This window comes from Polypterus senegalus, chromosome 4 (assembly GCF_016835505.1).
Source record: "Polypterus senegalus isolate Bchr_013 chromosome 4, ASM1683550v1, whole genome shotgun sequence".
NCBI lineage: Eukaryota > Metazoa > Chordata > Cladistia > Polypteriformes > Polypteridae > Polypterus > Polypterus senegalus.
In genome coordinates, this window is record NC_053157.1 from 33,531,383 (window position 1) to 33,552,058 (window position 20,676).

The 20,676-nt window shown below is 43.8% G+C and overlaps 1 protein-coding gene across 1 annotated transcript in view; it reads right to left on the reverse strand.

The window, feature by feature from the left end:
• Nucleotides 1-20,676, reverse strand: part of LOC120527242 (coiled-coil domain-containing protein 68-like) — a 54,096-nt gene that overhangs the window by 13,552 nt on the left and 19,868 nt on the right. Inside the window, exons 4-5 of the mRNA XM_039750423.1 lie at nucleotides 15,933-16,061; nucleotides 11,388-11,482 (exon numbers count right to left, since the gene is read on the reverse strand). Of these exons, the coding sequence (XP_039606357.1) occupies nucleotides 11,388-11,482; nucleotides 15,933-16,061 (224 nt within the window). The remainder of the gene's footprint in view (nucleotides 1-11,387; nucleotides 11,483-15,932; nucleotides 16,062-20,676) is intronic.

The following is a 20,676-nucleotide window of genomic DNA, read 5'->3' on the forward strand; positions in this document are numbered from 1 at the left end:
GACACTGTTCAGTGGATGCAGTGGATTCTTCATGATTGACAGGAGTTTGCTTAGTGCCTGTCGCTCTGCCACAGATGTTAAACTGTCCAGCTTTACTCCTACAATAGAGCCTGCCTTCTTCACTACTTATGTGGTAAAAAGATTTAATCTGAAGAAAAATAATCTTTTCCTTATTCAACCCACCTTCCAAGTCAGGGTCACATTGCCTGTTCCAGAAGCATTAAGAACTGGGCAGAAACCAGTCCTGGAGCCCTGGTCAGCTTGGGGTTACCAGTTAGCCTAATGTGCACATAATGGGAATTTTAGAAGAAATCTGAATGAGGAGTTCGTGCAGACAGTGCCCAGGTCAGGATTTGAACCTAGGCGGCAATGCACTACAAATAAAGGATTTAGATTTTATTAATACCAAAACTACCTCTGCCAACGTAATAGTGAAACAGGACAAACTTTAAAATGCAATTAAAAAAAAATGTAATTCTGGCCAAGCGGAAGGTAGGAAGGTGGGCACCGTATCTGATCGTGTTCAGCTCTGGCGGAGGAGCGTCCCCTGCGTGGCCGTGATATCTCTGGCAATCAGCAGCTACCCTGTAAAACACACAAAGCTCTGATCTCTCAAAAACATCAAACGTTACTCCTTAACAGTCTGTAGATGACAATGTCTGTTGAATAATCATGTATTGCTAGCTAAGCAGAGGCAAGGTGCTCTCTAAGGCCGGAGTTATACTTCACACGACGCGACGCATGCTGCAGCGGACACTCCTGCTACACAAGCGTTGTCGTGTTCATACTTGCGCGCGTGCTTTACGTAAATCTGGAGGAATCCACCAGGTGGCAGTGCGAGATATTATCACGGTGAGAACATGTTCGGCTTCTCTGTGTTGTGAATTGCCTAGAACACTTACTAAATTCTGATGACACCTTACCGCAATATCTCTGAAATGGATGTTTATTGATTAAATCCATCAATCCAGGGATGTGTCCATTCCAGCAAGCATTGGGCACGAGTGAGAAACAAACCCTGGATGAGGCCTCAGCTCATCACAAGGTGAATACAAGCACACACATACACTAGCGACATTTTAGCGGCACCAAATCCCCAAATCTGCATATCTTTGGAAGGAAACCTGAGCTCAGTGTGGAATACAAGCAGGAAATACCAGCAACGTAACTTCCTGCGAGACAGCAGTGCTATCGCTCCGCCACCGTGACACCCCCATGTGTGTAATTATTAACAGTATTCATTATTTAAACGAAATTATATGTAAAATATAACATACACACTTTAATGCATTTATTCATGAAAGTGGTATCAAGTATAAATCTAAAGATTCTAAATGTGCAGAGAGTGGGAATATCATACATTTAATTTGTTTTGTGTGGTGATCTATTGCTGCTTGCCGCCGCTGTCAGGTCCAAGAAGCTCGTAGCGATTAAAAACTGGGATGACGTTTACGATGGTCTGCATTAACGATAAAGTAAACTACGAGGTTAAAGTGGACATTTCGAGATTAACGCCGAAATTTCCTCTTTAATCACAAAATATACGTTTTCACCGTGTCCTTTATTTTTTTCTCAGTGGCTCAAATATAACAACGCTATACATTATGTTGCTGTTGTTAAGTTGCAAAAATAAAAAAATAAAAAGACGGCACAAAAGATGGTATATGAGACTTTTAAAATGTGTCGTGTCATTACGATCGGGAATATGCGATGCTTGAATATAAAAGCACCACGAATGCATCTGTATGTCGGCATTTTGCTTCACCACATCGAAGCATTCATCCCGTAGGATCTCCATAGAGCCTTTCTGTCACATGTAGATAGTAAACAGAGACTCTGACATCACGTCCCGACTTTTAGCACACTGCGCCCCATGACTTTTTGCTGGTACTGCAACTCGCGCACGCGTCGCGTTAATTTCTGAGGACCTGCTCAGAGGACGCGTGAAATGAACGCTGGGAACGCGTGGCAGCCATGATGCGGGTGCGTACGCGTTCTGAGCGTGAAGTATAAATTGGCCCTAACACATGACGAAAGGTAGCGCGACTGGCGCGTGAATGAGGAGGGCTCTCCCCACATCCCCTCAGCCTGCAGCCTCTCTCTCAGATTTGCAGAAATAAATCGTTGCCAAAAGCGAACTCTGATACTTAGCGTGATGAGAGAAGTCGCAAAATCAACTGGAATGTTCAAGCAAATTATAGAAAAAAACCCGATTTAAATCTGTTAAGTAGTTACCTCGTGAAAAGCGCACAGACAGACAGACTGATGTTGGATTTTATATATATAGTGATGTACATTTCAAAGTCATACATGTTTTATTTAACACTTAAACTTTGACGTACATAGAAACATCACACCTTCACAATCCCAAGGAACTTTACAGGAGCAGAGATTGTCAAAGAGAAACATCAGACTCGATAATTTAACTCACAGAAACATTTGTAATGCTACGTGTAAAACTGAGACGCTGGTGTAACGCCTGGTTGTCTGGATTTTAGCCGAGAACACGAGAGTTATTAGAGGTTTCTTTGACTAATTCATGTCATGGAAATTGCATTCCCTTCAAAGGTCAGTTACACTTAGCCAGTTTCAAGTAAAAACGCAAATTCAGTTGTATTCTTGGCATTATTAAGTATTATTCTTTACAGGTATTGAGCAGTTTCTTATCTGTTATTGACTACTGTCTCAAAGATCTCAAGGCCTTAGGACTGCTTAAATAATACAGGAATGTTTAATAATATTTAACAATTAACTCTTCCATGATCCCCTGTTTTCAATCATTTCAGATGAACTATAGTTGTGTAATTAAAAAAGGAAATGAAAAGTCAGCATCTTTGGGGACTACCACATGTACCCCACGTGTAACTGGAGTGGTGCGGCGAGAACAGAAATCACAGACTTGACAAAGTAAAACAGTACTGTGAGAATCACAATCAGTCCACCAAAGAACATAAAGAGTTTCTTTATCCACCCAGGTATCCAAGTCATCCAGTATGTCAGCCAGTGGTCGTTTAGGTCCTCAGAAGAGACAAAGTGGTTTATTCAGTTCGTCCGTTACAGAAAGTCTCATAACTAGACAACTGGAGATTGCATGAGATTATTTTCAGGAACGTTTCCTGTTATTGTTTGCTGTTGTCCAGCATTGGTCACAATAGACGTCTATTTATATAAGAAACTTTGTTAATTCTGCTCTGCATGAAAACACAAGATTAAAACTTTTTTTGGCCATCACTAGAAACTACATGTGGTAAGTAACGTTTAAAAAATAACATTTTAAGGTGGACTATTCCTTTAAGACGTACTGTACTGCCTCAGCCATTACACGCTCCTGAGCAGCGGTACGCACCTGGTTGTCCTTCCACATCTCAAAGACTTGCAGGGTATGCCGACTGGGTGAGTCCTGCAGTGAACTGGAGTCGCATCCAGCGTGGGCTCCGGCCTTGAGTCCCATGCTGGTGAGTCAGACTCTGTTCTGCACACAACGTTGTGAATGTTATGTTAAAGTTAAGTAAGTAAAGTACGCAGCACAATCACAGATTGTTCTTTATTTTGCTTCATACAATTTCTTGTATTAGGAATTTGTTAGGTTTTGCATACCCCTTGGGGTCAGAGTGCAGGGTCAGCCATTGTACAGCGCCCCTGGAGCAATTAGAGGTTAAGGGTCTTGCTCAAGGGCCCAGCAGATCCTTAGCAACCTTCTGGATACCAGCGCAGATCCTTAGCTTCAGAGCCACCACTCCGTTCTTTTGGGGCATTCAATTCAAGAATTCAAATTCACAAGGACATCAAAATACCAAACATGCGACCCAGTGGTGTGGTGGGTCCACAGCTCATGTGAAAAAGGCCATTTTTAAATAGATAAGCACCCCGCTCGTGGCTTGGTGAGGGGGCATGGTGGCTGTGTGGCTGAAGCGGTTCTCGGGGCGATTCGCGATGTGAGCGTTTCTCACCTAAGTGCACAGGTGGGAAACTGTCCACATCCGTGATTGTTCCTGGGGCCGCTGATTTGCCACAGCTGCCATGCCCTCTTGATAAATAGAAGTGCGAGTCTGTTAGAGGGAAAAAAGAAGAAAGAAAAGAGAGAGACAAAGAAAGACGGAGGTTGCTGGAGAACAGGAAGCAGTGTGGCGAGAGAGCCGGTGTGAGTGAGCGAGCGAGTGAATGAGTGCAGGCTCGCAGGTAGGCAGCTGGAAGGTGAGCTCCAAGAAGGGTGCTTGGCCAACACTCGGTTGGGGGGCAGAAGGAAACAGGTGCTCCAGCTGAGCAAGCAAGGAGCTGGAGTGACCGGTTGATGAACGACAGGCCGCGTAAGACCGTGAAGGCAGCGGGAGTCGGGAGGCTTGGTGGGTGAAGTCCTTGATGTGAGCGTCCTGGTCGTCAAGGAAGCCAAGTCTCGGTCTGGGGTGAGTGAGCAACCGAAGCCAGGGATCGGGAGACCTCCAGACCAGTCGAGGGGAGAAAAGGTCAGCTGCCGAGAGGGCGACTCTTCTGTTGCCGGGCCCAGACGGGAGAAGCAGGAGAGCCGCCAGGGCTTTGTGTTAAGGATTGTTTCCTGCGTTGTGCTTTAACCTTGCTGTTTTTAGAAGATTTTTCTAATGGATTTTAACCTCCACGTTCAGCACTTGCTTTTATGGATTATTTATTTGAAGAATTTTGAATGCACTGTGCTTTATTTAATTTGAACATTGTTTTTATTGATTGTTTTAAAAACACTGTTGCACCATCCCCTTGCTCCATTGTTGTTGCCTCACTGCTAAGCTCATCGGTTAAGTTACCGACGGTGTAGGGTTCAAGGGCTCCTGGACAGATGATGGGAGCATGCAACCAATCCGCATCATCACAGACCCTCGCAGAGTAATGTGGTGAAAACTCATTTGATTTGATTTGAATCTCTGCCAATGGTATTAAAAGGGGGGTCTGCTGTTCCTGAGAGATCTTTTTCATCCATCCATCCATCCTCTGAAATGAAACTCCTTTTAAAGGTAATAAACAACCAGGATGAGTACACTTCCATTTTCTTTGCCACAGGTATTGACAAGCCAACTGTAACACCACCAGCATGCCCTGGGTCTGCCCTTTGGTTTTCTGGCAGCAGCCCATGCTTGGCACACCTCTAGTCAAACCGCCTCTTCATCTGAAGACTTAACATCAGTCACACTTGCCAAGCTCCCAGCTCTGTCCCAACAACTCATTTCTGTTGCTTGTGTCCATTTGGTCACTACTCCCAGTTCACGAGCACACCTCCTGTCGGTGCAGTCCGCTGACTTGCTGATGCAGATAGTTCTGTGAACACAGAGCCACGTTTCACAGCAGAGGATTGTGGGTCCACATGCACTTAAGCAGTCAGCGATGGCAACGCAGTCTACTGGTGTTTCATTAACTTGTACTGAGGATCTGTTTGCCATCAGTAGCAGCTATTAGGGTGAAAAAGAGAAAAAAATACAAGATACGCAAGTTGGTGTCACCGCTGGCAAGGTGAGATTGAAACAGTGGAGCAATTCATAGTTGAAGTTACACCAAATGCTGTAAAAGAAATTCACAAATTTGCCAATGTTTTTCAATTTTAAAACTGTGTATAACACGATCTGTTGAAGATATCTCAATTGAAGGAGAAAGCGTGCCACACAGACCGATAGACTTGGCTAACACACCCAAAATGGATGCATAGAATAGAAAGTGGATGGTTAGATTTTTCACACATTTAATATGTCGTCAAAATTTTAAAAAGAAGGACAGAATGCGCTCTAAATGGAGCTCATGCACTGGGACACTCCAAAGAGATGCAGACACCCAGGGAATAAACAGAAAGAGTTACATAAATACGTCCAGTCATCCATATGAACACTTACAGGAGGTTTGCAATCCACGGCAAAGTGCACTGCTCGGTAATTTGTCTCAAGTTTTTCGATAGACGCCCATATAAAATACCCAAAGTGAGAGGAGTATGTGAACGGTCCTCTGCTCTCCCATTGTCGACAGGCTGCCTTGGCGTGAGCGCTCGAGCAGCATGTAAATGAGTTCTGCGCACATCGCGTATTCCTTAAGCCTGCTGTTTGTGTGAGGAAAGGAAGTAATGAAGCTCCACTGGACAGTTTCCATGCTCTCCTCCAGCTCCTTCCAATTAATCTTCTGTGCTTACAAGTCTCCACTGTATGACTGCCAAGATGTTTCATAATAGAAAGTTATAATTGCCAAAGTGACAAGTGCTTCCTTTGCTCCACTGCAGGTTTTAAAGAGAGCAATTGGAAACTCTTCGATTCCATATTTTAATCTGTAATTAGTGTCAATCTGGAGGTTCCGAGTGGCTAGTTGAAAATTTTGCAACTAATAAGAATGTTGCGTTCAACAGTCGCTCCCTCCGTCTTGGAGTTTCACAGGACTGCTAGTTGGATCAGAAGCGCCAAGCTTGTGAATAATTGATCTCGGTTTTTTCTTTCTGTGGTGTCCTATTTACTGTATTTTTAAATTATTATATTTTTTTTATTAAATATTGATAACCAGTTGGAGTCTTGAGATTAGACATTCATTTGTACTTTCTGCTAATGATCCTGCGCTGAAAGTTGCTTGCTGCTCTCAGACCACCCTGACTTGGTGTAGCGTTCTAATGGCACCCCTCTGATTTGAATTGCCTTGAGTGTGGAGTTCCTACCCAAGAAACTGAGGATGCCTGAGAATTTAGGGTGTTGGTCTTTAAAGAGTAAGGATGTGGCTTCAGCCACCATTAAGCCAGGCTTTGTTCCATCTTTCAAACATATTAAAGGCGGGCTGCCTTACCAATTCAGTACTGCAGCAGGAAATAATATGCAGGGGGCTTCCACGATGCAGCAGCAGCACATGTCCAGTCATACTCACTGGGAAAATTATTAGGAATACCTGCACACCAGGGGCGGCACGGTGGCGCAGTGGTAGCGCTGCTGCCTCGCAGTTAGGAGACCTGAATTCGCTTCCTGAGGTCCTCCCTGTGTGGAGTTTGCATGTTCTCCCCAAGTCTCCTCCAGGTGCTCCGGTTTGCTCCCACAGTCCAAAGACAGGCAGGTTAGGTGCATTGGCGATCCTAATGTGTCCCTAGTGTGTGATTGGTGTGTGTGTGTGCCCTGCGGTGGGCTGGCGCCCTGCCCAGGTTTGTTCCTGCCTTGTGCCCTGTGCTGGCTGGGATTGGCTCCAGCAGACCCCCGTGACCCTGTAGTTAGGATATAGCGGGTTGGATAATGGATGGATGGATGTTTTGGATAAGGTCACTTTGATTAATAAATAAAGAATAATAATTTAAACTGGTGGGCACTGGAGGCTTGTGATCGCAGAGGTTGCTGTTTGGTACCAGTGTGGCACCAGACCCTAGGCAGTACTTTACAAAGGAAACGTGTTTGCCTGGCATACTTAATTTGAAATGGAAGTAGGTGGCCTCAAGTGTCCCTAATGTGTGATTGGTGTGTGTGTGTGTGCCCTGCGGTGGGCTGGCACCCTGCCCGGGGTTTGTTCCTGTCTTGCACCCTGTGCTGGCTGGGATTGGCTCCAGCAGACCCCCGTGACCCTGTAGTTTGCGGATTAGACAATGACTGACTGACCTGTACACCAGCTGATCCATGCAATTATCTAATCAGCCAATCACGTGGCAGCAGTGCAATGCATTCAGGGCAGGAGCTTCAGTTAATGTTCACATCAAACACCAGAAAGAGGAAAATATGCGATCCCAGTGGATTCAACCCTGGCACGATTGTCGGCGGCTGCTCTGAGTATTTCTGTAGAGTCTCTAGAGTTTACTCAGAAAAGTACAGAAAACAAAAAAACATCCGGTGGGTGTCAGCTCTGTGGATGGGAACGCCACGCTGATGAGAGGGGTCAGACTGGGCCCTACCCAGTATTAGTTAGGGGGCCTAATAATTTGCTCAGTGAGAGAATCTTTTAGTTTCTAAAATCACACAGAAGGATATCTTTTTCATTAAAAGGCAAGAGGGAAAAATATGGCATTTGTCCCACAGAAGAGCTTTCAGACAGCAGTGGCGGACCACTCTGAGCCGTCTTCCAGAGTGTCAGAGGATGTCCGCCGTTCTCCAGAGATGGCGCCTATGATCTCATTGTGTGCTGACTGCTAACAACCAGGAATTCACACCCAGAGGCCGCACAATATCACAGCCTATTAATATTTTAAATCCTGTACTCACTCTCTTTCTCTCTTAAGACAGCGATGCTGACAGGACTTAACGAGTTCAGAGATGTGTGAAGTACCACAAATTACTGAAACAGACAAACACACTTTATATATAGAAGTTTGGAAGGATCCTAACACTCCTCCTGTAATGTCACAAGTTACCGCCTCATATTGTGAAAGGCTAAGATGACAAGTACTACATGTAGCTCTACCCACAAACCCCCAGAGCAGCCGCTGGCAGAAGTGAGATTTGTCCCTCTGCTTGTCGAGGACTTGAGGACATTTTATTTTAACGTCTCCACTAGGGAAAGTGACAAATATCTACATAATAGCCTAAAAGACAAACAAGCCAAAAATGTCAGTGGAAAGGCTTTCTTTAGTAAGGTGTGCCATTTTTACTGTGTTTCATAAAAATAGAAAATGACATACGAGACAGAGTAGTCAGACCCCTTCAGTTCTTGCCCACTTTATTGAGTTCTCATCAGTGTACGCTGAGTACTTTTTGAACCCGCTGTATAACAATGTGCTGCATTTTGTGTAACTGGCATTTTTACTGCCACACATCGTTTTGTTTTTGGCATTTCAGTGGCCTGTTAATTGTTTATTTTCCTGTTCACAAAGAAGCTATGGGGGAGAGATATGGTCGGAATATCAAAAGTTACAAACTTAGTATGATGTGTCGTGTAAGTGATAAGGACTATTATTAGGTTGGTCTGACACTAAAATTCATTTCATTGGTGATTTTGAAATTGCAAAATTTGAAACTAACTTGAAAGTCAGGTCAGGTCAGGTCAGGGTGGGGAGCATCCACTCGTACAGCCCACCACCGCACCCACCACATGACAAAACAGCTTAGGATTCTAGTTGGCGGCCCCCAGGCAGACATGCAGTCCAGTCCCACCCTCCAGAAATGACCCTCTATCTGCCGCAGCCAGGTGTTATGTGGGTGACCCCTTGGCCTGGTCCAGCCACTCAGGTCCCCAACAATAAGGATCTTACGAGCCGGATCACCCTCAGGGAAACGTGCCACATGGCCGTAGTGCCGTAACTGATGCTCCCTCACAATGCAGGTAATGTGCCTCATCCGGGACTCCATGAACAACACAAAGTCACACCAACGGTACCCAAGGATTTTCCAGAGAGACACAGTACCAAAGGAGTCCAGTCTTCATCTCAGGTCACTGGATAGCGTCCATGTCTCACAACCATATAGCAAGACAGGAAGCACCAGGACTCTAAAGACTTGGACCTTCGTCCTTCTGCAGAGATATCAGGAGCGCCACACAGCCCTTTCCAGCGACCTCACGACTCCCTTTGTTCTCCCAATCCGTCTACTGACTTCACAGGAAGTCACCAGAGACATGAATGACACTGCCAAGGTAAGTAAACCTCTCGATGAGGTTGACACTCTCTCCGCAAACAGACACACTGCTGATGGCTGTGCCCAAGAGGTCATTAAAGGTCATTAAAGAAAGAGTTTGTAAATATTTTCCATTTTTTTACAAGATGTAGAGGAATCCTGTTTACTATATCCCCATATCTTTTATGTATATATACTTTTTATATATAGGTGTGTTTTGTCGGTAGCTGTGTAATACAGTAATCTGCAGCACCTTAGCCAAATCAATTCTGTTTTATCACTTTTGATCACATAACCCCTGGAGAAGCACATCGTTATTTTAAAAATGTAATATGTTGCATAATGTCCACACCAAGACAAGCATTGTGTGTCCATCACTGTTCTTCCTCCAATGGAAAGTCAAACTACCCAGGAACTCCTTGCTGTTGTGCTTTCCTGTTTCTTGATTCCAGCAGAAGAGGCTGAGGATATGTCCTGTCCAAGCATCGTGGAGCTTCCAGTTTCGCTTCTGTCTGCGATGCATCTTTAGGATTGAGACTGCCCCACTGCCATGTGGGAATCGTACCACCACAACAAAATGTCTACACGTGACAGGAAATGAGTCTGCTGAGATTTTCTTTTCCCTACCACTAGTTAAATACTAAATGACACCAAAAAAACAAGGTTCGTTCACAAGATGGCACACAAATTAGGCAAAGGGCTCTTTTACATGTACAATGATGAAAATCCACACCAAAATGCACCATCCTGAACATCACTGTGTCACAGTAACAAAACAAACCATAAGTAAATAGTGAATATTAATATTACATTTCATGGCCATGTCAATGTTCTTAGTAGTGTTGATCGGCAAATTTTCTGCATTCGCCAGTATCCTTGTTCGCTGAATATTTGCTTGTAAATCTGCCACGAGGCTGGCTTAGGCAAACGTTTGTTTTTCCAAACTCCCCATGAGGCTTTCTGAGGCCAGCGTGACATCACAGAGCAGAAAATAAAGTTTTGTTTTTTTAAATTGTTTGAGAAAAAATATAATTAAAAAAAAAAACCCACAACTTAAAATAAAAATAAATTCACAAACAATGAAGACTCACTGATGTGCTTGTCTTGCGGTCTTGTATGTATGTCATCATCCACTTGACACTCGGACCTGGCCAACTCGATTGAATTTCAAAAGCCATAGGGGCGCATAAAGAATGCTGGCAGTCGCCTCCAGTTCGCCCTCTGGTGGTCGTTCTGAGTGTCAACTGGAGGTTAACACGCAAACAAGACAGCAAGATCACCTCCACCCTATCCAGAAGGCGGTGGGTTAGGATTGATTTCATCCTACAGTATTTTTAGTCGACCAATGACAAACGTGTACCAAGTTTCATGAAAATCGCTCCATCCGTTCGGAAGTGATGCTGGAACATACATACAGTACATTAACTTTTATATATATAGATTACTTGAAAAATGAACACTTGTTCTCTGTCCATCTTCCATTGGGCATGGTCTGGTTCACAGGCTCAGGGAGTTGGTGCCTTTCCAACAGGAACCCAACCCCAGACAGGTCTCACTCATCATACAAGACCAAATAAGAAAGCCCGTTCAGCCTGAGCAGCGCATACAGTCGATATGTGAGAGAAACAGCCCAGAGAAAAGCATCAGGCAGACATGAGGAATAAATGGCAGTGCCACGCTGACAGTCACCGGTGCCAAAACTCGAATTCAGGGCTCTGATGCCGTGAGGCAGTAACGCTAACTTCCAGATTTCTTCAAATGGGATCACCCCACTTTTTAGGTCTGATTTGAGATCCTAACAGTAGGCTGATGCTCTGAGTGACTCTACCTGAAGCCATGTTCCAAATCTTTAAAAGTGAGTAAAAAATAAAGTGGTACCTTTTGTCAATAATTGGGCTGCAGTGTCTCTGAGAAAGTTTCCAAAGGATATTTTTTTCAACCATCTCCTTCCTCTCCATCAAAACTTTCTTTTCCTGCAACACAATATGCAATATTTTACTAAATCCATCTCCATTACTGACTCCTCATTTGTATGAAAGATTCTCTGTGATATACGAGGCTCTTGCACCTAACTTCCAATTAGCACCACTGTAAGGCTGTCATATTCTGTGAAATATACATCAGAATGTGACACCTCATCTGTAGGCAAAAAAAATTAATAGCTAATTTGCTCTACATTTTAATTGCTCATTAGCAAGTGCTGAATATTTCCTTCTTCATAGAGAAACTGGGCCCCACACACCTACATGCGATCACTTTTATTTAAAGATGTAAGGCGCGCTTTACTAACAACACTGGCTTAGGTGGTCAGTCGCTTCACAAACTCACAACTGTCCAAATAACTGCAAACAGAAACGACGGCACGATTTATGAGTTCAAATCTCCATCTCTGGGATCTCAAACTCCTAAAATCCCTGTTATACAAACATTTCTACAAGACCCTCTTTCTGAAGGCATACCAATATATGTACATTTATTTTAATCAGCTTGTACTTTCTCACATACCAGAATGCATTTTAAACAGATATAAATGAAAGAGATGCAAAGTGGCATCAAAGTAAAAACAGTCACTATAAAATGTATCCACCCCTTTGGAAGTTTAAACGCAACGTTGAATTACAGCGGATTTAATTTAACATCCCAATCAGCAGATAAAGACTCTTGAATGTCAGAGTGAAAACAGATCTCTGCAAAGTGGTCTGGACTAATTACAAATATTAAACCAGAATAACTGCACACATATTTACTTCCTTTAATATGACACCCCATAGCATCACTAGAGTAGCCGATAGCCGCCAGCGGGTGCTGCAGGTACTGTCAACCCTTTGTTGCAGGACTTCTGCCACACCTGGAAGTGCTGCTGGAAAAAGGTCACCGGACAACAGACCAGTGCGTTGTGGTCTAAACCAAAATAACTGCATACATATTTACTCTCTTTAATATGACACCCCTAAGCCATCACTAGAGTCACAGAGCTGCTTCATTGGACCTCACCTGTCTGGGGTTTCAGTAGATTGAAGTCAAAATGGTGAGTCGGGATGGTCGCCTAACCTACACAATGGATGCAAGAGACCCCATGAAAAGGTGACAGAAAAAAACAAATCAGGAGATTCGCAGAATATCTCCTGGAGTCCAGTTAAATCAATTATTAAGAAATGCATGGCACAGCTGTAAATCTGAGTCACTGTGCAAGAAGAGCTCTCAGAAGGAGGCCACCAAGAGACCTGTGAGAACTCTAAAGAAATTACAAGCTGCAGTGGCTGAGATCGGAGAGACTGTGAAGGCAACAGTCTTTAGAGGAGACTATAAATACCTGGGAGTGCAGCTGGATGATAAATTGGACTGGACTGCCAATACTGATGCCCTGTGCAAGAGAGGACAGAGCCAACTATACTTCCTTAGAAGGCTGGCGTCCTTCAACATCTGCAATAAGATGTTTCAGATAGTTGTGGCGAGCGCCCTCTTCTACGCGGTGGTGTGCTGGGGAGACAGCATAAAGAAGAGGGACGCCTCACCCCTGGACAAACTGGTGAGGAAGGCAGGCTCTATTGTAGGCACGGAGCTGGACAGTTTGACATCCGTGGCAGAGTGACGGGTACTGAGCAGACTCCTGTCAATCATGGAGAATCCACAGAATCCACTAAACAGTATCATCTCCAGACAGAGGAGCAGCTTCAGTGACAGACTGCTGTCACCGCCCTGCTCCACTGACAGACTGAGGAAATCGTTCCTCCCCCACACTATGCAACTCTTCAGTTCCACCCGGGGGGTAAACGTTAACATTATACAAAGTTATTGTCTGTTATGCCTGCATTTTATCACTCTTTAATTAAATATTGTATGCTGCTGCTGGAGTATGTGAATTTCCCCTTGGGATTAATAAAGTATCTATCTATCTATCTATCTATCTATCTATCTATCTATCTATCTATCTATCTATCTATCTATCTATCTATCTATCTATCTATTGTGGAACGAGCCCTGGATACAGACAGGTGGACGTGTTTCAAAGCACCACCACACGTTTATTTACACTATTAATATTTACAATAAAGAGCACACAACCCACTTCACCCCAAAGTCCAGGCTCTTACACAATGCCTCTTCTCTCTTCTGGTCCGCCTCCACTCCTCTCCTGCAAGACTTCGTCCTTCTTCCACCCAACTCCAGCTATCGAATGGAGGGAGGCGGCCCCTTTTATACACACCCAGATGTGCTCCAGGTGCCTCCCGGCAATCTTCCACTGGCACTCTCCAGTGTGGCGGAAGTGCCGGCTGCGCACCGGAAGCATTCTGGGCGTCCCCGGTCCTCATCCCTCCAGCACTTTCGGGTGTGGCAGAAGTGCTGAGGTCCAGAGCTCCAAAAGCATCAAGGCGCCCCCTGGCAGTGACCACGGGCCCCTACAGGGTTGACCTTCCAAACTCTGCACACGTGGTCCCCAAAGGCTCCATGGCGGTCACTCCCTCGTGGTCTGGAGGAAGTGCAAGCCCTCCTCCGGTCCTCCTGGGCGTCCCGGCTGGGTAGCAGCCCCAGCCACTCGCCACACTATCTATCTATCTATCTATCTATCTATCTATCTATCTATCTATCTATCTATCTATCTATCTATCTATCAACAGGAGCTTCACCAGTCACGTCTTTATGAGAGAGGGGAGGAAGAGAGTATGCCGTTGCTAAACAAAGCACACGTGACATCTCAACAGAGGGCAGATGTAACCAAAATCGAGCTTTTTGGCCATCGAAAGAAGAAAGAAAAACTCACATTATCAATTATTGGTGGTGACAGCATCACGCTGTGGGAAAGTTTCTCTGCAGCAGGCCCTGGCAGGCTTGTGAGGGTGAAATGAATGCAGCAAATTATTGAGGAAATCCTGATGCATTCTACAAGGTGATGTTTTTCCTGCTGTCCTAATATAAGAATTAGAACAACCGTCCCATCTCAAAAGGACATTAGAAAAACTGTGATAAGAACGGGTCATTCACACCAACAGGCTTCTCCATCCTAGTTACCTAGATTCTCCAAAATGGCTTCATGTTGAGATCTGAAGATCCTTAAAGTCCTAGTCTCCAACACACTACTTGGTAATTTATTCTGTGTGTCTACGGTTCTTTGTGGGAAGAATAACATTGTTAACATTTGTGTGACATCTGCCCTACTGTGTCCCATGTTCTCTGGGATCGATTATATGGATGGATTCCTTTCATAATTTTAAACACTTCAGTCATGTCACCTCTTAACCTCCATTTGCTTTAACTTACAAGGTTCAACTCCTTAAATCTTTCTTCATATCTTAGACCTCTCAGTCCCAGGATCAGCCTAGTCACCCTCCTCTGGACTTTCTCCAGAGCTGCTATGTCTTTATTGTAATATGGAAACTAAAACCGCACTCAGTAATCCTGGTAACTTAAGAATTACCCCCTTGGACTTGTACTCCACACATTGTGATAGATTAGCTAACATCCAATTAGTCTTCTTGATCACTTGTATATGCCACCTGATGTAGATAGCGATGAGTCCACTACGTCTGCCAGATCTTTCTTATAAGGGGTACTTTCAAGTTTCTGACCTTATAAATAATTTCTGCACTTCCATTATAAAAACGAAGGTTATGAGTTCTTAACCAATATCTTATGCTGTATATAAACGTCTACGCGTGGAAGTGTGTGTGTCTGGCTGTCCGGCCCAGAAGTGCGAGGCTACAGCATGAAGCTCAAAGAGCCGGCAAGGCGGCATCAAGTTAACGAGTGGGAAGAAGAAGAAAGAAGGATGAGGCTACAGCATGAAGTTGAAAGAAAGCGACTCTGTTGCCAAAGTGATAAACAAGCGGAGCAAGCACATCTGCAAAACAAAACCGCTGACTCTGCATTTCAATTTTTTTCTGACGATTTCAATAGTTTCTAGGAGCCCGGGCTTACACAGCTAGTAATGTTATAATTATGGATAAAGAATAGACCCAAAGCGACAGACAAAGGTAAAATGCCCCTAACTGTTCCAGTGGTCCATGCTCATATACCCTGCCTTTCCCACCCCATGACTGCTGCATAGTTGTTACAAAGCATCAGTGGTAGACTGGCCAGGGGGGCTACTCATGGAGCCCATGCCTCATAATGAAAGAGAAGATGTGGGAAGATGGAAAGATGGATAAGCAGACAGTGGATGTGGCTGATGAATGAATGGATGGTTAAAGGGGAGGATGGATAGACAGACAGAAGAATAATCAGGTGGACAGCTGGATAGCCAATGGAGTGGACAGACATGCAGAAGGACAGGTGGGTGTTTGGGGGGATTGACTGATGGATGGATGGGCTGATTTCTATGAACAGAATATTCAGTACATTTTTGTTTTTAAAATTTTTTTCCAAAATGTTTTCTCGTTTGGCACATCATTGGTGTAAAATATGAACCTGCCAGTGGACTCTTACTTTTTTCATTCTTTCAATCAGCTTTTCCTTTTCCAGGACTCTGTATTCCTTTTCCTGGAGGGCAATTATGCTGCCATCAATGTTGGTCATGCAGGTTGCCAGATTCTGCTGCCAGTCTTCCACGTTTTGCTAAAGGAAGGGGAAAAATCAAGTTTACCTTTTGATTATTTCATAACTCAAAAACATGCATGAAAATCAAAACTGAGAACATTAAGAACAGGAATCTTCACAGCAGAATTACAGTATGTCTTTCAACATTCCTGTATGGCTTTCCTCAAATGATGAACAAAGCAGGACATCATTCTACTTCTCTGCCTCATTAATCAACCAGAAAAATGTTTAGAGGAACCTAACATATATAACACATTTAAATATACTGTATATGTACCTCTGTACCAGCACATTCCCCCAACCTGACCTGACCGGACCGGACTGGACTGGACCTCTGTTCAAGGTGAAGAGATAATGAGGCGGGTCTGATCTGTGGTGCTCCAGTGTTGCTCACACTCACATCAAGGACACAGATAGTCCATCATCCAGGACACCATTGGCTCATCCACCTGCATATGTCTGAGTTTACCCCTTAACAGGGACGGCTGGACGGTATTGAAGGAAATGGAGAAATCAAAAAATCATAAACATCACAATGCTACCAGCTTTGTCCAGGTGAGAATACGCTTTATGGAGCAGACAGAGGATTTCATCTTTCCCTCCTGTCTTTGTCCAATTAGGCAAACAGCCAGTGGGTCCAAGTGGTCTTCAACAAGATGACTCATACAGTCCAGGGCCAACCTCTTGAAGATCTTCATGACGTGGACCACTGGTTTGTAAAGGTAAAGAGGCCTCTGCCTTTTTTGTAACAGGAACAATGCAGAATGTTCTCCACAGCAGTTTCACACCAAACAGGTGATAGAGGACACTACAAAGTTGATCAGGGCAGGTGTGAAGAACTCAAGGACTGACTTTCTCCGGCCCCATGGCTTTTCCTGTGTGTAGCCTCGTCAGTTGTCTCCTCCTATAGTGATGATCACAGGTGCACTCATCTCTGGTCACACCAGTTAAAGTGGAAATAGTTGTTGATGCCATAGATATGGAAGAAGATGGTGGTGGGAAGGAAAATATGTTTTCAAATTGGGTCAGGATGTTAGCCTAGTCCACAGTCCCATCTTGTACCTAAGCCCTGGATTGTGCCCAGTTAACTCCAAACACACTTCATGTTATTCTGAGTGAAATGGCTTTCTGTTACACTGTAGCTTCAGAGTTTGTCACTAAATCCTCCAACTTTTCTTAAGCACTTCAGAGTTTGTCACTAAATCCTCTTGTGTGATCCGAAAATAGACTTATTAAAAAAAGTGCAATAAATGAATCTACAAAACTAAACAATAGAGGCAGCGTAGTAGCACTGCATTTAGTTCTGCCATTTCATGGTTTCCATCAAATTCTGCCCTCGGAGTTGCTCCCTGTGTGGAGTTCTTTTGTTCTCCTCGTGTCTTTTGGAGTTTTTCTCCGAGCGAGTTAGATTAATTGTTATTGGGCCCTGTATGCTCAAGTATGTACTACAACAGACTGGTACCTCATTTATGTCTGTTGTGGTAGATAGGGGGCGCTCTCGCTCCCTTGAACCCCTGTCCACGACTCCAGACACCAGGTAAAAGTCCAAATTCTGACTTTATTAAATCTCCACAGTGTACAAAACACCCTCTCCTCCACTATACTCATATAATCCTCACAAATCACTAACAACACACAATAAACCAATCCTCCAGCTCCCAGACGTGTTGTCACCCTTCCACCCAGCTCAGCTCACCGTCTGGGAGCTCCCACAGTCCTTTTATGTCTCCTGACCCGGAAGTGTTCCTAATCCCCAGTCCATGTGACTCTCAATCACTTCCGGGTCAGGTACAAGTTCTTTTCTTCACCCCGGAAGCACGTCATTCCTCTTGTCCACGTGTGCTTCCGGGGCGTAGGGAAAATATCCATTACTCCTCCCTACAGCGTCCCCTAGTGGCCCCCATGGCATCCAGCAGGGCTGTGCATAAAAACTCCATTGTCCATGATGCCCTGCTGGTCTTCTGGAGACCTCCATGCTGCAAGGAGGGCTCCACCTGGTGGCTTGGGGGTATTGGCCGGGATAAACGGCCAGCCATCCTCCACACTGTTTCCTGTCATATGCCCAAAGCTGCTGGGATAAGCTCCTGCTCGCTGCGCCCCTAAATTGCATTAAAAAGATTTTAAAAATGTATGCAAAAATTAACTTTCAGGTTCATTACAGTTATGAGGATGGGAGCAGATAAATAGTTAGGGAGCTCTCTTATGATGTCAGTTGGCAGATACAGCCCAAATTGAGAACTTGTAGGTCAACCGTACTCTTAAAATGCAATTTGTTTCCAAAAATGTTAAATCCTGATCGGGGTGTAAAACTATCTGGATGTAAAGCCATGACAAGCTGACTAATCTGCAGTGCACAGCTTTTGAAATGTCTCCCAGATGAAAGACACCCAAGATAATTAGACTGGTAGCTGAAGAAAGCACATGTAATTTTGCATTTTAATAATAATAATAATACATTTTATTATGTAGTGTCATTTCCATGGTTTCTTACAGAACCAATACTAGAAGGCTAGAGTGCCTATATTTCTGATTTTCTTTTTATTTGTATAGTGCCCTATAATAAGAAAAGCTACACTGCTTATATTTCTGAGACTAAATAAATCAATATAGTGCCTTGAACTGCTTTGATTATGAGGCTCACTCCCTGCTTTTCACCAAGTTTGACGATATAAGGATTTTTTTTTCTCTTTGTCTCCCTTCCTTCCCTTTCACCCTAGCATGAGCTAATATGATGTAGTAATTCATTGTCACTTTAATTTACTTGCAATTCATTGAAGTCTAGTTCGTAGATTCCTCTGACTCATTTTCCTTAATGCTGGCAGGTGGCTAAATTATGGCACTGCCAGGTCCCTAATTAATCAAAGACATTTGCAGCAGGCGTTTAGCTAATAAGGATGAATGCAGAAGAAGCCTGCAATTGAAATGGAGATTGGAGTTTGTTGTACGGTACTTTGCCCCGAGGCCTGTTCACCTGCTCATTTAAAGTGGTGAAGGTAGCCTGTGCCCACTTTAATAATAATAATAATAATAATAATAATAATTCATTACATTCATATAGCAGTTTTCTCACTACTCAAAGTGCTCTCCATGCAGGGAGGACCCAGGACGTGAACCCATGATCTCCTTACGGAGAGGCAGCAGCGCTCCCACTGTGCTCCTTTAGCGCAGTTTGTATCCATAATTCAAGTTCAAATTGTGTGATGGTCTGGCGTGCAATCAGTAGCACTAAGGGAACCCTCAAAGTTTGAATGTTATGGCTTAAACCTCAGGGACTTGTGTCCATTTTTGAATTATACAGTTTTTGCACTTCCTTACTAGTTACTGCATGGGCCTTCCTGAGCTTTAAACTAAACTAACAGCAAAAGGACTTTAATATGTCTGATATGAATCTCTTTATTGTTTTCTGAGATTCTGAGATCTTTACAGTAAGGAGGGCAGATGTTTTGTGGTAAAGTATCTTAGTTCTACTGACTGATGATGACGCTGGAGAGCGGCATGTTAATTAGTGCATGAAAGGAAGACCTTCACGTTACTCTGTACGTGTGACAACACTGACCCTAAAAATCTATAAACCTTCCATGTTTTTGTGCCAACAAGCCTATAACTCCAGAGACAATGGTTTGGGGTCATGACAAAAATAAGTGAGGAAAATGCTTGGTTCAAGAAACATTAAATGTAACAAACAGGCGGTTTAGTGCAAGTGCAAGGGCAGGGCACACGTGCAGACCACCACATGCATGTGGCACTGGCTCTCTGTTGATGGATCAAACTGAAGCAATTCTCGGCGCTCGTAATATTTCTTTGATCTGGTCCTACCACCCCTCGGCAGAGCGAGGCCAAAAGATGACCTGACTTATGGTGAGATGAAGATGTGTGCCAAATTTCAAATCTGTGGCTTGAAAAACATAAAGAACAAGCAAAGAAACTGAGATGTTGCTTCAGATCTGAAGTGTCTGCTAGCCGAAGCACTCGCCGTTGACTGAGTATACTAGTACAAAGAGCGAAAGGATGAAAGCCAGCACAGTATGTGGGTTTTAAACTCTGATGTTTTGCCATTGCTGGCTGAAATGCTGGTGTCCCATCCACCACCGACACTACCGCTCTATCAAGTTCTCTGCTCTGATGAGTTGGGAGTTTGAACTTTGAATGTATGACTAAATTCCGTGATTGCAGTAATTCCTTTCTGGTTTGGACACATCAACGCTGATTCTTTGTTATTATGTGGTTTAGTGATGGCATCATGAACAGAGATGTCTTGCTGAATATGTGAATCCATGGACCTCAGAAAGCATCAACAGTAAGGGGACCAGGGGGATTGGGGCTCAAAGATGTTGAGGCAGGTCTCTGTATTATTATGCACAGACCACCAGTGGTAGAATTTGATCACTTTATCAAGTCAAGTCACACCATCCAGAAACCATATTGCAGCTTACAGTTGGCACAAAATAACGTTCCCTAGGACCGCAGTGCAACATATACATCAACACAGGACAACTGCATCTAAAGAACTATTATATAATATATAAATCTAAATAAACAATAGGTAAGTGAATAGACAGTAATAATTTGAAATAGATTGTAATAAACACATGATGAATAAATAATAACAATAAAAACCAGGAGTAGTGACAAA